The sequence below is a fragment of the Portunus trituberculatus genome, chromosome 13 (genome assembly GCF_017591435.1).
Source record: "Portunus trituberculatus isolate SZX2019 chromosome 13, ASM1759143v1, whole genome shotgun sequence".
NCBI classification, from domain to species: domain Eukaryota; kingdom Metazoa; phylum Arthropoda; class Malacostraca; order Decapoda; family Portunidae; genus Portunus; species Portunus trituberculatus.
Window position 1 is genome coordinate 11,077,459 of NC_059267.1, and position 15,000 is coordinate 11,092,458.

The window sequence follows — 15,000 nt, forward strand, 5'->3', positions numbered from 1 at the left end:
ACATTTTGTAGAAGGTGCATTTGCCAACCTGTGATAGAGAAAGATAACTCATCTGCTAGAATCTCACTTTTTTTCATATAACATGTAGGCTTTTCACAGGGATTTATGGACTAAAGGAGGTACAGGCAATCCCCCAGTTAATGAACATTCACACAACAAAATTTCGCTACAACGAACGTATGCTTTTGCTACCATCTGCTCGTATAACGAACACCAAATTCGCTTTAACGAAATTTTATCCAGGTAATTTTTTCCAAGTTTGAAAGCCCCGCTGTATCACACAAGCCAACAGGCTTTTGAATACACCAGCGCCTCTCATGGACAAAATGCGCACCACTCACTCCCCCTACCCTTCCCTGCTCTTATTAGTTCGAAACAATAACAGCGTCCAGCAGCAGCTTGTCTTCCCTCGCTCAACATGCCACCAAAACGCCCTGCAATCAGCCCTTCAATGTTGCCTAGCGTTGCTAAGAAGACCAGGAGGTCTCTTACTCTCTAAGTGAAGCTGGATATTATTCACAGATACGAGAGAGGCGTGAAAACTAATAGCATTGCTCCCCACCATGGCTTGACTCCATCTAGTGTCTCTACTATTTTCAATTCAGCAGACTCTATTAAGAAGCCTGGTAAGACCATATCTTCCTTGCAAGCTAAAAGAACCACCTGACTTTGCAATGGATAAAATGGAAAGCCTTGTGGAAATGCACATCAGTTTTGTAAGCGGTACAATGATGCGCCCACTGTTTACATTCCACAGGTTGCCGGCTAGTGTCTTTCCCGCTCCACTCTCCCTCCCTTCATAAATTTAAGATCATCAACATTATAAAGTTACGTACATACATCTACATACATTAGTGTACATTATAATGATTAGTGTACATTATAATGACTTAGTCTTAAATTAAACTACTTAAATGTTTAACTTTATAATTTTTACTTTCATTAAACCTTTTACTGTACTATGATGCACTCTCGCTTTGTTTACTCTCAATGGAAATTCAAGTTAGAGGTCAAACTTGTTATAATTGGTACGCTTAACGAAAATTCACGTAACGAACGGGTTTTTAGGAACGTAACACGTTTGTTAAGCGAGGGTTGCCTGTACTTTTTGGGGTACCTCCTATCTGAAAGCCCACCCGCTAAAGAACCGTTACTCCGTGTAAGGAAGCCTAACCTACACTCGGACCAGGGATAGGATTCGAACCCATGCGCTTGGAGACCTCTTGGACCCCAAAGCTCACGTGGTTCCATTGTACCACAGTGGCCCCAACTTGCGGTCATATTAGTGTCAATGAATATGAAGAGTGGCTTTACCTGGGAAAATGTTCGGTCCATAACGTAGAGGATTCCCATCGTGAAGGAGACGCAAGCACCGTTGCCTTTCACCAATTGTTGTATCACTAAGGCCAGCTGATCGTTGTAGTATAGGTCCAACTGGTCCCGGAGTCCCCCGAGGCTGGAGCTGTTGTCCGCATCCTGGTGAAAGATTAGCAGTGCAACTCTGTAGCTGATCTTGGTGGAAGATACCGAAGCATACGGTGGTGCATCGTACCTGTGTATCACAACTACCACCACGACTCACGGTCACGACATTAACATACGTACTGCGTTGGCCTACCCAATTGTAGTGAGAGAGAGAGAGAGAGAGAGAGAGAGAGAGATTGTAATTCGACATCAAAGAATCTCTCTCTCTCTCTCTCTCTCTCTCTCTCTCTCTCTCTCTCTCTCTCTCTCTCTCTCTCTCTCTCTAAGCTAAGAGATAACTGTGTGATAGTAGATAATATGAGAGAGGAGCAAGATAGAAAGGGAGGAGGACTAATGGTGCTATATAGGAAGGATACAGGAGTAGAGCTAGAGAAGATACCAACAAAATGTCCGGATATATTGCACACAAAAGGGAAAATGAGAGGATGGGAGATGAGACTAGTAGTGGTTTACCTGAGTGTTAACGATCCACCCAGAAATAATAATATTAAGCTACAAATGGAAAGGATAATAAATGGAAACTCTCACCCGCTCTTAGTCATGGGTGACTTTAATGGACATGTGGGCTTCAAAGGGGAGCAGAAGGTGAATACAAATGGAGAAATCATTTTGGAATTGATGGAATGTAATGTTAAATGATGATTGCAAATGCACAGGAGAGTTCACATGGAGCAGAAATGAACAAAGGAGTGTTATTGATTATGTACTGGCAACAAATCAAGTCTATAGGAAATTCAAGAGCATGCATATAGATGAGGAGAAGGACATTTTTGACATGTCAGACCACAATCTAATTGAAGTGGAGCTAATAATAAAAGAGGAGAGTGGGTTGTGAAGGAGTATTATAAAACAGACAATAATTCCTTAGAAAGATTTTGGGTGTGCATGGAAAGCCAGGCGCTAAATAAGGAAGTGGAGAACATTGAAAAATTGGAGTCACTAATAAAAGAAACAGCAGAGAAGGTGCTAAAAGGAAAATATAGGAGAAGAGGAGAAAAGAATAGCAAGAACACAGAGCCTGTATGGATAAATGATGTAATTAGAAAAGAAATCAAAGAAAGGAGGAGTTTAAATAGGATGAGGAGAAATGCAACAACAAATGAAGAAGAGAGGGAAAGGTGGAAGGAGTTATACCCAAAGCAAAAAGAAAGGGTACATGTGCTAATAAAAAAGGAGATCTGTAAACAAGAAGAGAAAACAGTCAAAGAAATAAAGGAAAGCAAGGATGGAGGAAAGAAGATGTGGGAGTACATTAAGAAGCTAAAAGGGGAAAAGATCAAGGAGAAAAATCCCTTAAAAATCTATGGAGAAGATGGGGTAGAACTGGAGCAGGAGAAGGTGGGGGAGGAGGTAAAGAAATTCTGGAGCAACATATATAGAAAATATGAAAACAATATTGAAGAAATGTGGAATGTGAGGAAGAGAGAGGAGTATGAGTATGAGAACATGATCAAAGACATAGAAGAGAAACGATCAGTTAGGCTGAACGCAGTTGATGAACAAGGGACACAAATGCAATATATACAGACTTGTGCAGTGGAGGTATGGGAACACATCGACATGGCAAGAAGGGTGACAGGAGGAGAGGTGCAATTACAACAGAACATTATCACAGAGGAAAGAGTGGCGAGGTGTCTGGGAAAAATGAAGAGCAAACGAGCTGTGGGGACAGATAATATTAAAGGACAAGTGTACAAGGAGATAGGAAATAGCACAGTATGAAAGGAAATATTAGCAAAGGGAATGAAAAGTACATTAGAGTCAGGCCATGTACCACCAAGCTGGAAAGAATCAAGGACAGTGATGATCCCCAAAAGCCAAGGATTTGAGACCTATTGCATTAACTAACGTTGGGTATAAACTAATGATGTCAATCATAAGAGATAGCTTAGAAGATCACATAACAAAGAACAGCTTAGGGAAACAAACGCAAGGAGGTTTCACAGAACATAGTACAATTGAAAATAACATTTTTGTTCTAAAATACTGCATACAAAAATCTTTCAAGATGAAAAAAACGTTAATTGTAACATCAATTGATTTTGCCAAAGCATATGATAGCATAAAGAGGAGAAATTAATACAAGTCCTGATGGAAACTAAAATACACCCAAAATGTATTAATTGAATAGCCAATGTATATAACAATGATAAGACCAAAATTGACCTAGTAGAGGAAGAAAAGCTGGAAACAGACGTGACAAGCGGAATAAGGCAGGGATGCACAGTGTCTACCACTCTTTTCAAACTGATTACTTTGAAAATAATGCAACAAATACAAGATTTAAACAAAGGCTACAGGGACGAGGAGTTTAATATAACATGGCTTTTCTTCGCTGACCATGGAATGTTGTTAACCAGCAGTGTGGAGGATACCAAACACGTAATAAAGAAAATGGAGGAGATAGGAAAAGAATTTGGGTTAGAAATAAACAAAGAGAAAAGTAGAATAATAATATTTAACATGAAGGTAAGACCAGAAAATATTGAAAATATAGAAGTAAAAGATAGATTTAGATATTTAGGAAGCACTATAAATGACAGCATTAATTGGTTCACAGTGCAGAAGGAGGAAATGTTAACAAAGGCGAGAAAGCTGGCCAATATGACGAGGAGCGTAATAGCGACAAGTTGCTCAAAACTACTCATTGGAAAAACTTTTTGGAAGAGTGGCACTTCCTCCATTTTGTATGGAAGTACCATTATAGACCTTAATGAAATGGAAATTAGTAAGCTGCAGAGGATAGAAAATGGGGTTTTCCGGCAAATTTTAGGAGCACCAAGCTATACACCTATAGCAACCCTGAGGGGGAAGTTGGAGCATCTAGTGTGAGTTGAAGAGTGAGGGAAGGGCAGGTAAAATATCTCAGATATCTACTGGTGGAAGGAAAAGACTTGGTGAGAAGGGTAGCAGAAGAGTTGGTGGAGAGTAGGCAAGGGAGATGGATAAAAAGAAAGGCACAGGAGCTAAAAGATCTGAGAGAATTAACACTACTGAAAGGAAGCATACAAAATGAAACAAAGGAAAGTATATCAAGCATAATGAAAACTAGGGACACACAGGCATGGCGAGAAGCATTAAATGATAAAACTAGTGTAACTCTGTACAAAGAACACAGGAAGGAGACTGGAGGGCAAGATGAGGTATACACTAATGACATAGCATCAGATATCCTATTGAAATGTACAACAAACCCTAAAATTAAATGACAGGAAAACATTTTCAAATGGAAGCACAGACTGTTGGCTGTGTAGTGGTGACAACGAAAATTTAGCCCACTTCCTTCTCTGGTGCCCTGCCTATGCCACAGAAAGACAGAAAAATAAAACAATACACCAGCCATACCAGGAAAATACTGAAAAAATAATTGGGGCTCTGCTTTTTAATAATACAGACATACAACAAACAAAAACAACTCTGCAAAAATTTTGGAATGTAAGACAAAAGAAGATCAAGGAAATAGAAGACGATAACAGAAATCAATAAGTGAAAGAAGAAAAGACCCCGACAGCCAGAAAAATACGTCAGGGAGAGCCGATACAAAGGCATCTCTCCCGACCTACAACTCAACTCAACTCAACTCTCTCTCTCTCTCTCTCTCTCTCTCTCTCTCTCTCTCTCTCTCTCTCTCTCTCTCTCTCTCTCTCTCTCTCTCTCTCTCTCTCCCCCTAATCCAGTGGTTCCCAAGCTGGGGGCAACTTCCCCCTGGGGGAAAATTTGAAGCTACCAGGGAGGAAATAATTACACTACCTACTAACTAAAAAAATCTCAAAGTCAAATCAAAAGTCCTTTTATTTGTTACTAACCGCTCTCTATGGCTATGCTTAGTTGTTACTAACTGCCCTCTATCCACTTTACTCTGTAACTATAAGTTTTTCAGTATATTTGTACATTTGAAAAATGAATTAGTAAATAGTCTCAGTGTGTTTTAACTGCTCTTTCTCTCATACACATGAAGGGAGAAATCTGGATGGTTGAAGTGGGTGCAGGGGGAAATGACACAAATAAGTTTGGGAACCACTGCTCTAATCCAACCTTTTCTTAACAATGTGGGCTTTTCACAGGAATTTATAGACTAAAGGAGCTTTTTTCTTTTTTTTTTTTTCTTTTTCTTTTTTTTTTTTTTTAGGTTTTTAGGTAGGCCTTCTATCTGAAAGTCCATCCGTTGGAGAACCGTTAGCCTGAGTAAGGAAGCCCTTCCTATACTCCGACCGTGACCAAGATTCGAACCTGTGCGTTTGAGGACTACACGGCAGTGGTTCCACTGTACCACGGCGCTCTTTGACACAAAAGGAAGACCCCTAAACAACAAAACAGTCAAGTCACACCCGCGCCTTGGAGCAATACAAGTGTTCAGGAGACGTGTTAAGACGAGCCCTAGCAAAGCCTCACCATGATGTGCTTGTGTATTTGCGACCCGTTGAAGATTATGGTAGGGATGTCGGTTCTTTGCAGTTCATCCAGAGTGGAGAAGGGGAGGTGGATCCTGGGGTAGATGATCATGGCCTTAAGATTAGAGCGATACACTGAGCCCAGCGTGAAGGCCATCAATAACCACAGAGCTGCCACACTCCGCCCCAGGTCTTTGGAGGGCATCCAAGGCACGCCTGCCACGATATAGAGGAGTCATCGTTATTCCTGCTCACTAACGTTATAGGAATGCTAAATCAGACTGTTGTGTGGAATTAACCACATTTTCTTGTGAAAGCTTATCCTTTAGGAAAAATAAATCGATCGGTAAATATAACTAAAAAATAAAATAAAGTACTAATGAAAACTCTTGAATGGAATAAATGAAATTAAATGTAAATAAATATGAAAAAAACGTCCATATAGTGAATACACGTATATGTAAAGAAAAGAAGAAAAAAAACATCATTATGAATTAGCATGCAGAGTTGTTTAGAGGACAAAATTGTGGCCTGGCGGTGTAGCTGCTGGGACACTTCACCCACACCTCAGACGACACAGGCTGGAATCCCGCCCTGGGTGGAGACAAAATATGTGATATCTCTTCTGTTGGGTATACGTAACTAACTCGCCTCCACACACACACACACACACACACACACACACACACACACACACACACAAAAAAAAAAAAAAAAAAAAAAAAAAAAAAAAAGGATGGCTAGTTAGAGAAGAGGCCGAGGAAGGTAACACAAGTTTGGTGAAGTACAGTATCAAAACTTCCTAAAACTGTATCATGAATCAAAGGAGAAGTTTTGTATCACGAACGAACTGGTAAAACATTAAGAAAAAGAATGACTCTCTCAACCAGGAACTTAAATCTAGAAACATGAAATATCTTTTGTTTATCTGGCAGATGAATAGAAACAGAAAATTAGGCCAAAGAGTATTGACATTGTTATATGCCTGAACCGGGGGGCGTATAAACTCGTGTGTGTGTGTGTGTGTGTGTGTGTGTGTGTGTAGTAAAGCCATGGAGGAAACGAAACACCGAAAATAATTTACAATGAGTACAGCGAAGTATGTAGAAAATTAAGTAATGAAGAAAATCGATAAGTAAATTGGTGTATAGTTTCCTCTTCCATCGAATCCTGATCTGCAGAGAATGGCTGTTGAGAGGAAGTGTGAGGCTTAGCCATCTGACGACACTTATACTAACTCTGAGACAAAAGAATTCCCCAGATCCAAACAGCAGAAGTCTCCACCTCCTTAAGATGTTCCTCTCCCCCGTCTGTCCTTTCTACTCCTTCTGGCGCTTTTTTCCGTCCCCGCAAACCAGAGTCCTCTGCACTACGCCAGTCTTGGGTGACGGAGAGTTTGGCTCTGTGGTAGGAAAAAGAGGGAAAAAGAGGAAGAAAAAAAGAAGGGAAGTCAGTATTCATGTGTCGTAAGGGGACCGTGGACGTACTTAGAGAAGGACTTACTGGGGATTCGTGTGTGTGTGTGTGTGGTTTTCTATCACGCTCTGGTAAGTTTCGTGATACATACGGTGGGTGATTCATCGGAAAAATATAATTGTATATTGAAGGAAGAAAACAAAATAGAATCAGGTAAGAAGCTGCGTCATTACCGGAGATGCATTATACAAGCAAAATGAGAGAAGAGAAAAAACAAAGACGAGAAAATAAATAATTATCTTACCTGCCCTGTTTGTTGAGGAAGTCGGTTCCGCGCAGCACAGCCTGGCATGCGGTGAATACCAAGAGGGTGGCGACAAACACCGACACCCACACCTGTGTGCACAGTGACTCAGCGTGTCACGAGGCAGCCTTTCCTTTAAGGAATAGCATTCCTTGGCAAACCAAAACGTCCCTTACAGCAACACTGTAACCCCTCACTTGCAATTCGCATACTCAAATCACAACTCGCTTGTCTCTTTTTAGTCTTTAGTTTTATATTTATTCTTTTGAATTTGAATCTGAGTTCCGTTTGCCACCACTAACGACAATATTCTGAAACACTGTGCTACTCTTCCGTTACTTTCAATAGGTTCTGTTTAAAGTTGCACTGGTTTTATGTGCGTTTCCATGATTCTGGTGACGGAGTAACGAGATTGTTACATTATTACTACATTGAGAACCCGGATAATAATCTTTGTCTCCTTTGAAAGTAGTCGTAGTGAGAGAGCAAAGCGTTTCTGAATACTGGTGTTAATAAGACCCAGGTATGTCAAGCAAAGGTCGAGTTAGTTATGTGGTGAGACAACCCGCGCCCCGCCGCTTACCAGGGGGTTGTAGGGCTTGATGAAACTCGCCATGTCGGGGGTGACTCCGGGCCGGATATATATTGAATTGTACTCATCAATATAGAGAGGCTCGCTGAAGTCCAGAGTAGCCAGTCTTCCCGGCGTCAACGCGAACATCGTCCCGGCGAAGTCTACTTCCTGCAACAACGGAGACTTTTTCAGCAGCGCATCGCAAGGAATAGACAAGCAAGGGCGCAGCATTGATTTCCCTCGATCCGGAAATATTTCTTAAGTACACATAGATAGAAAAAGTTTTCATTGCATCATGAGAAAAATTATTAACAGCATCAGTGAAACCTTTTTTTAATTGTGTTATGTGGCCTTTCCATCGAGAATGTTAATACGGGAGGTGAGAATAAATTGTTAATAATACGTAATTTATTCTACCTTCTCTACATTGACCGATTCATGCACACCAGATCACATATCTTGAAGTATATTTTGTGATGTTGCGGGAGAAGCCTTGGGCAGCCAGACATCTTCCATGATTTTGAGTCTGTCCAAGCGCTATACGGTGGCTACATCTATCTTCACATGAGGAACTTTGGCTTTGAAAGAGGCTAATAATCTCTGTGGCCTTGTTTTTTTTTTTTATTTATTTATTTACACCACGTAGGCTTTTCACTGGAATTTCTGGGCAAAAGGGGATACTTTTTGGGGTACTCCTATCTCAAAGCCCGACCGCTAGGAAACCGTTACCCCGAGTGAGAAAGCCCAACCTTCACTCGGACCGTGGACAGGATTGGAACCCGTGCGCTTGGAGACCCCTCGGACACCAAAGCACACATGGTTCCACTGTACCACGGCGGCCCCTTTAGAAATGGTTGAGGAGAAAGGGGAAGTGTTTCTGAATACGGGTTTTACGAGTAGTGCAGACAAATAATATCTATGAGCCGGATTAGGAAGAGGAAAGAAGGCATAGATGTAACATATAAGGAAGTGGTACACAAAGTGAAAGAAGCAATACTCACTTGTCGCTGCAGCAAACCAATGAGGCCTGTCCAGGAACCGTTGGGCTGCTGGTGGCCGTACACGCGCTGCTTCGGTACCATTAACTGGAAACTAGAATTACCTCTTATCAATCCACAGTCCACACCACTGCCCGCCTCTTGCCCTGCGCTACTTGCCTTCACTATTAAACTGAATATTATCTACATTTTTGGCAACTCATGTATAGCAAATAATGATTGCAGTAGTAGTAGTAGTAGTAGTAGTAGTAGTAGTAGCAGTAGTAGTAGTAGTAGTAGTAGTAGTAGCAGCAGTAGTAGTAGTAGTAGTAGTAGCAGCAGTAATAGTAGTAGTAGTAGTAGTAGTAGTAGCAGCAGCAGTGGTAGCAGCAGCAGTAGCAGTAGTAGTGCAGCAGTAGTAGTAGCAGTAGTAACAGTAGTAGTAGTAGCAGTAGCAGTAGTGGTAGTGGTAGTAGCAGCAGTAGTAGCAGTAGTAGTAGCAGCAGCAGTAGTAGTAGTAGTAGTAGCAGTAGTAGTAGTAGTAGTAATAGTAGTAGTAGTAGTAGTAGCAGTAGTAACAGTAGTAGTAGTAGTAGTAGTAGTAGTAGTAGTAGTAGTAGTAGCAGTAGTAGTGGTAGTAGTTTTTGGAAAAGTTTAGAAATCGCCCATGTAAATAATGATTTCATTCATGCACGTAATAACGTCTACCAAAGGGCGTTGAGAGAAGATGCAACAAAGTGTTTGAAATGTTAAAGGCTTTTCTAAGTTAATAGAGAAAAATAAACAAATAAAAAGATTGATTAAATTAAATTAAATGAATAAGAGAAATTAAATTGATATATATGAAGAAAAATATTAAAGACAATAACACACCGCGCTCCATACAACGAGATAGCCACTCACAGTGTGGTGCACACAGAAACAAACCTAAGCATTATTTCCCTAGATTGAAAAAAATGGAGAATTTTCCGGCAGCAGAGCATGAAACAGAACATTGATATCTGCACTCACCACAGGCCGAGGTGGTGCTCTATGAGGTGCAGGATGGTCACCACGGGGCCGCTGTACTGGTAGTTGCCTGGCGTGCCCGAAATTATCAGGGCGTGGCCGAACTGTGGAGAGGAAGACACTAATACAGTGGGTTACGATCACACGACTCACGGGACTTTCCTACGATTGCTATTATGAAACACCTCATTACTTTCAAAGGCCCTAGTTGATGCTACACGGCTTGTTAAGGGAATCTTTTTCAGTTTTAGTGATAGATTAACAAGATTTCTATAATATTAATGGCAAAAGCACTCTTGACAGCTAATCATTTATATGGTCTGGAAAATAATCGTGTTGAGAGAGTGCAGCGTTTCTTCATACAAGTCTTAGTGGGGACTAACGGGAAAGTGACTTGAAGAAATGTAGAAATAACAAGTACTAACCTGAAAGAATCAAATGGCAAACGTACGAACATCTAGTGACAATGTTCTGAAATACGTTGATCTCTCACTACATTATTATTTTGAAAGCCACAGAGTTGGTTAGTCGCTTTGTCAAGAGTGTTTTTCAAATAAACAATTTAGAATTCTTATTAATTTCTCCCCAGAAACGTATAAACATCCTTAAATCTGTTTGCCCATCGTTTAGTATTTGTCACCTGGGAAACTTTGAGTTCGACATAATTACCTACGACCGTGAACATGCAATGATAAGGTGGAAAAGACCGCCATCCCAGACACTTTGCATGTATAGAACGTAACGCCATCAAAAGGAGTGCAAGTAATGCCACATTGTCCCTCCAACAAGACATTCGCTGTCTCTTCTCGTTACCTTTTTTCTAATATTTGTGTTGCTGGATGACCTTCATGGTTAGACTTGACACTGCTGAGCAATAAGTACCTTCAGTGAGTAACGACAAAGCCTCCATGGTTTGAAACCTTCCCATTAGGACTCTACAGAACCCCACTAAGAAGATTTTACGGATTTTCATGGATAATTTTTTTCGATAGATGATACGGAGTCCTTAAACAAACACTATAATCATGAAAATACCTAAAACCAGAGCCTAGAAACCCTGAAGAACATTTACTAACGCCTTAAAACCCTGAACACCTTCCTTTACGCCGGCAGTGCGGGACCTACGTTTCCCATAGCCACTCTGAGACATTCTGTAGTGTTTTCTGGAGTCATGGAGGCCGCGTCACGCTCAAGCCTCCTGCAGAAGCGCTGTCAGAGGTGAAGTGAGCCAAACACGGACCGCACTGGTAGAATTTAGTGTTCCAGTTAAGCTCCTCCCCTTTGTTCCTGGAATGCTGGACCTGGCTGACCCACACAAGCCAATCAGTGGAGTTCATTTTCTGCGCTGGGAGGAGACTGGTAGTCTCTCTCTCTCTCTCTCTCTCTCTCTCTCTCTCTCTCTCTCTCTCTCTCTCTCTCTCTCTCTCTCTCTCTCTCTCTCTCTCTCTCTCTCTCTCTCTCTCTCTCTCTCTCTCTCGGTCAGAAAGAATGTTTGGTAAAAGTATTTTTCTTTTCTTAATTGTGTGTGTGTGTGTGTGTGTGTGTGTGTGTGTGTGTGTGTGTGTGTGTGTGTGTGTGTGTGTGTGTGTGTGTGTGTGTGTGTGTGTGTGTGTGTGTGTGTGTGATTCACTGTTTGATCTGCTGCAGTCTCTGACGAGACAGCCAGACGTTACCCTACGGAACGAGCTCAGAGCTCATTATTTCCGATCTTCGGATAGGCCTGAGACCAGGCACACACCACACACCGTGACAACAAGGTCACAACTCCTCGATTTACAAGTGAAAGGAGACACACCCAAATATCTCCACCCGGCCGGGGAATCGAACCCCGGTCCTCTGGCTTGTGAAGCCAGCGCTCTAACCACTGAGCTACCGGGCGCGCGCGCGTGTGTGTGTGTGTGTGTGTGTGTGTGTGTGTGTGTGTGTGTAATTCACCTTCTTGGTCGCCTGCTGGTCAACCAGCCAGTCTTCCCCATTACGGAGCGAGCTCAGAGCTCATAAACTGATCTTCGGGTAGGACTGTGTGTGTGTGTGTGTTTGTGTGTGTGTGTGTGGTATATCATCGGAACTTATTCAGGCTCGTGACGCAGATACCGTGTCTCCTCCTCCTCCTCCTCCTTCTCCTCCTATAGCCCCATATAAATGATATGAGGAAAGTTATAAGTACAGGGATGCTTGAATATGATCAGAAAGGTGGGATATTAATACACATTCACTCCGTATGGGCGAAATAAATGACAGCACTTGAGATATGAACGAGATATTAGGAGAAAATGAAAAGTGAGGAGGTAGAGAGTGGGAAAATTGTAGGAAATCTTCGAAAAAGCCACCTTGGGATGAATCTTTTTATTAGCTTATTCTTTTCATTTATTCATTTATTCGTACAGCGAGCAATGTTATGAAAATCTGTCTCCCATTACCAACAGACATTAAAATTTGCGATCCAGTAATCCAGTACCATTTGTAGCGTGTAGGTGGAAGTCTTGACCTTATGAAAGAAATGCAACAATACATCTCTGCAACAAAAAGTAAACACAGAGAAAAGAAAACAACAAAACATATATCTAGTGCCTACATGCAAACAGAGGGAATAATACAAGAGAGATGAGAATGAAGGGAACTAGAGACAGAATCAAAAGAAACAAAATAAAAACACATGTTGGCCACGCGACGAGGCAAGCAGGTGTAATGACAGCCAAAACAACGAAACACCTGCATTGGTCTTTTTTTCATGTAAGAAGGATAACCGGCCAAGGGCAACAAAAACTGAGAAAAAAGAAAAAAAAGCCCACTGAGGTGACGGTTCCCAAACAGGATATGTAGCCACAATGGGACCCCAAAGATGATATACGAGTCATTATTTATTTATTTATTTATTTTATTTATTTATTTATATATTCATTTTATTTTATTTATCTATTCTTTTTTTGCGTGAAGAATGTATGTGTAGTTAGTGCATGCAGTGTTGTGTGAAGGAAGAGAGTTGTCTTTAGGGCATTATGAAACACAAAGGGAAACGTTCTGTGAAGTTAAAGGTGACATAACGTTAAGTTCACGGCACCTCCTGAACCAGAGCTATTAGGGAGTAATTATCACGTGTCTGCTTCACACTTTCGCTTCCAAATTGATTCCTCTCGCTTTTGGTGATATTTTATTTTTCTTTTGTTTGTTCTTGCTCTTGTTGTGGTTTGGAAACGTTTCTTCCTTTTTCTTTTCTTCTTCTTCTTCTTCTTCTTCTTCTTCTTCTTCTTCTTCTTCTCTTCTTCTTCGTGTGCAATGTGAGACAATATAAGGTTTTGGGTTTTGGTTTACGCTCCCCACAAGATTTACTTCAGAAAATGGCATTACTGTTGACGTTTTTTGACTGTTAAAAGTGTTATTTATACATTTTCTGGCAGACTTTGTTGCTTCATTCATTATTCAAGTTTGTGTGGTTTTGAAATTTAACCTTTAACTATGTAGATTTGCCTGTTCCATTAATCATTCGCCATTCAAGCTCAACAATTTCGATAGTGTGGCAAGGACTCATTCCGCAAACTCTCTTTTATCTTTTATCAATGTCAATCCTCCTTCCTTTTTCGTGTGTGTGTGTGTGTGTTTGTGTGTGTGTGTGTGTGTGTGTGTGTATATATATATATATATATATATATATATATATATATATATATATATATATATATATATATATATATATATATATATATATATATATATATATATATATATATATATATATATATATATATATATATATATATATATATATATATATATATATATATATATATATATATATATATATGTGTGTGTGTGTGTGTGTGTGTGTGTGTGTGTGTGTGTGTGTGTGTGTGTGTGTGTGTGTGTGTATATATATATATATATATATATATATATATATATATATATATATATATATGTGTGTGTGTGTGTGTGTGTGTGTGTGTGTGTGTGTGTGTGTGTGTGTGTGTGTGTGTGTGTGTGTGTGTAAAAGAAGAATATGAGTGGAACACCCTCCGCCCTTAATACATGTGAAGTATACTCCATACATGGAGTACAGAGTTAGCAGTTGAGGGGTTGAGAAAAACAGGCACAGACGACTCAGAATGCCAAACTTCATGAAAACTATTTTAGCTAGAGACGAAGTGGAACCCATCAGACTCTTAAGCCTTCCTTAGGGTTTAGACCTCCGAGGACATTCAAAACATCATTGCGAAGGATTTTAAGAGGTAGCAAGAAGTAGTCAAAGTGTGGAGAAGAGACAGGAATCAGACTAAATCATTCAATGTAGAGTTTTTAGCAAAGGTTTGACCGAAGGATTCGCATTTAGAAAGAAATGAAATGCCAGAGACTGAATGAAACAAGCGGGGGAGAGACGAAGGAGCAGAGTTGTTATAAAGCAGTTTTGACGAACCGAAAGATGTCACGAGGCGAGTTAAATCTCGAGAATTTTGACACTTTCTGTAAAAGAGTGATGAATGTTCGCCTGATTGTCAAATACTGTCTCCTTTGGCATGCACTCACCATACAGAGACAGGTCTCTGACAAGAAAGTAATAATCGTTACAAGGAAAAGCAACATAATATTTTCTTAGTTCACCCCCAACTAGCACAGGCAAACCACTTTTGGGAGATAATGAGGAGAGATTGGAGCGATAGAACAAGATATACGTTGAGGTGACCAATCTTTTGCCTAATAAAGCTATAAGATTTCTTTGGATTGGCTTTACTTTAGTTTGCAACATGTAATTCGTTGAACCGCTTATTCTCTTTGATTAAGCTCTGTACTTTGCGTCTTAATTCTATGAATTTAGCACATTCATCGTTATCACTTTAGGATTTTAATTTT

General features: G+C 40.4%; 2 protein-coding genes across 2 annotated transcripts in view; one reads left to right on the forward strand and one right to left on the reverse strand.

The window, feature by feature from the left end:
* Nucleotides 1-9,312, reverse strand: part of LOC123503188 (glutamate receptor 1-like) — a 13,389-nt gene extending 4,077 nt beyond the window's left edge. The window contains exons 1-7 of the mRNA XM_045252735.1: nucleotides 9,172-9,312; nucleotides 8,180-8,338; nucleotides 7,597-7,688; nucleotides 7,115-7,278; nucleotides 5,878-6,092; nucleotides 1,315-1,476; nucleotides 1-28 (exon numbers count right to left, since the gene is read on the reverse strand). The exon at nucleotides 1-28 is cut by the window's left edge and continues 79 nt beyond it. Of these exons, the coding sequence (XP_045108670.1) occupies nucleotides 1-28; nucleotides 1,315-1,476; nucleotides 5,878-6,092; nucleotides 7,115-7,278; nucleotides 7,597-7,688; nucleotides 8,180-8,338; nucleotides 9,172-9,252 (901 nt within the window). The 5' untranslated portion in view covers nucleotides 9,253-9,312. The remainder of the gene's footprint in view (nucleotides 29-1,314; nucleotides 1,477-5,877; nucleotides 6,093-7,114; nucleotides 7,279-7,596; nucleotides 7,689-8,179; nucleotides 8,339-9,171) is intronic.
* The window catches only part of LOC123503189 (FAD-linked sulfhydryl oxidase ALR-like), a 55,281-nt gene that overhangs the window by 22,786 nt on the left and 17,495 nt on the right, over nucleotides 1-15,000 (forward strand). The window lies entirely within an intron of this gene.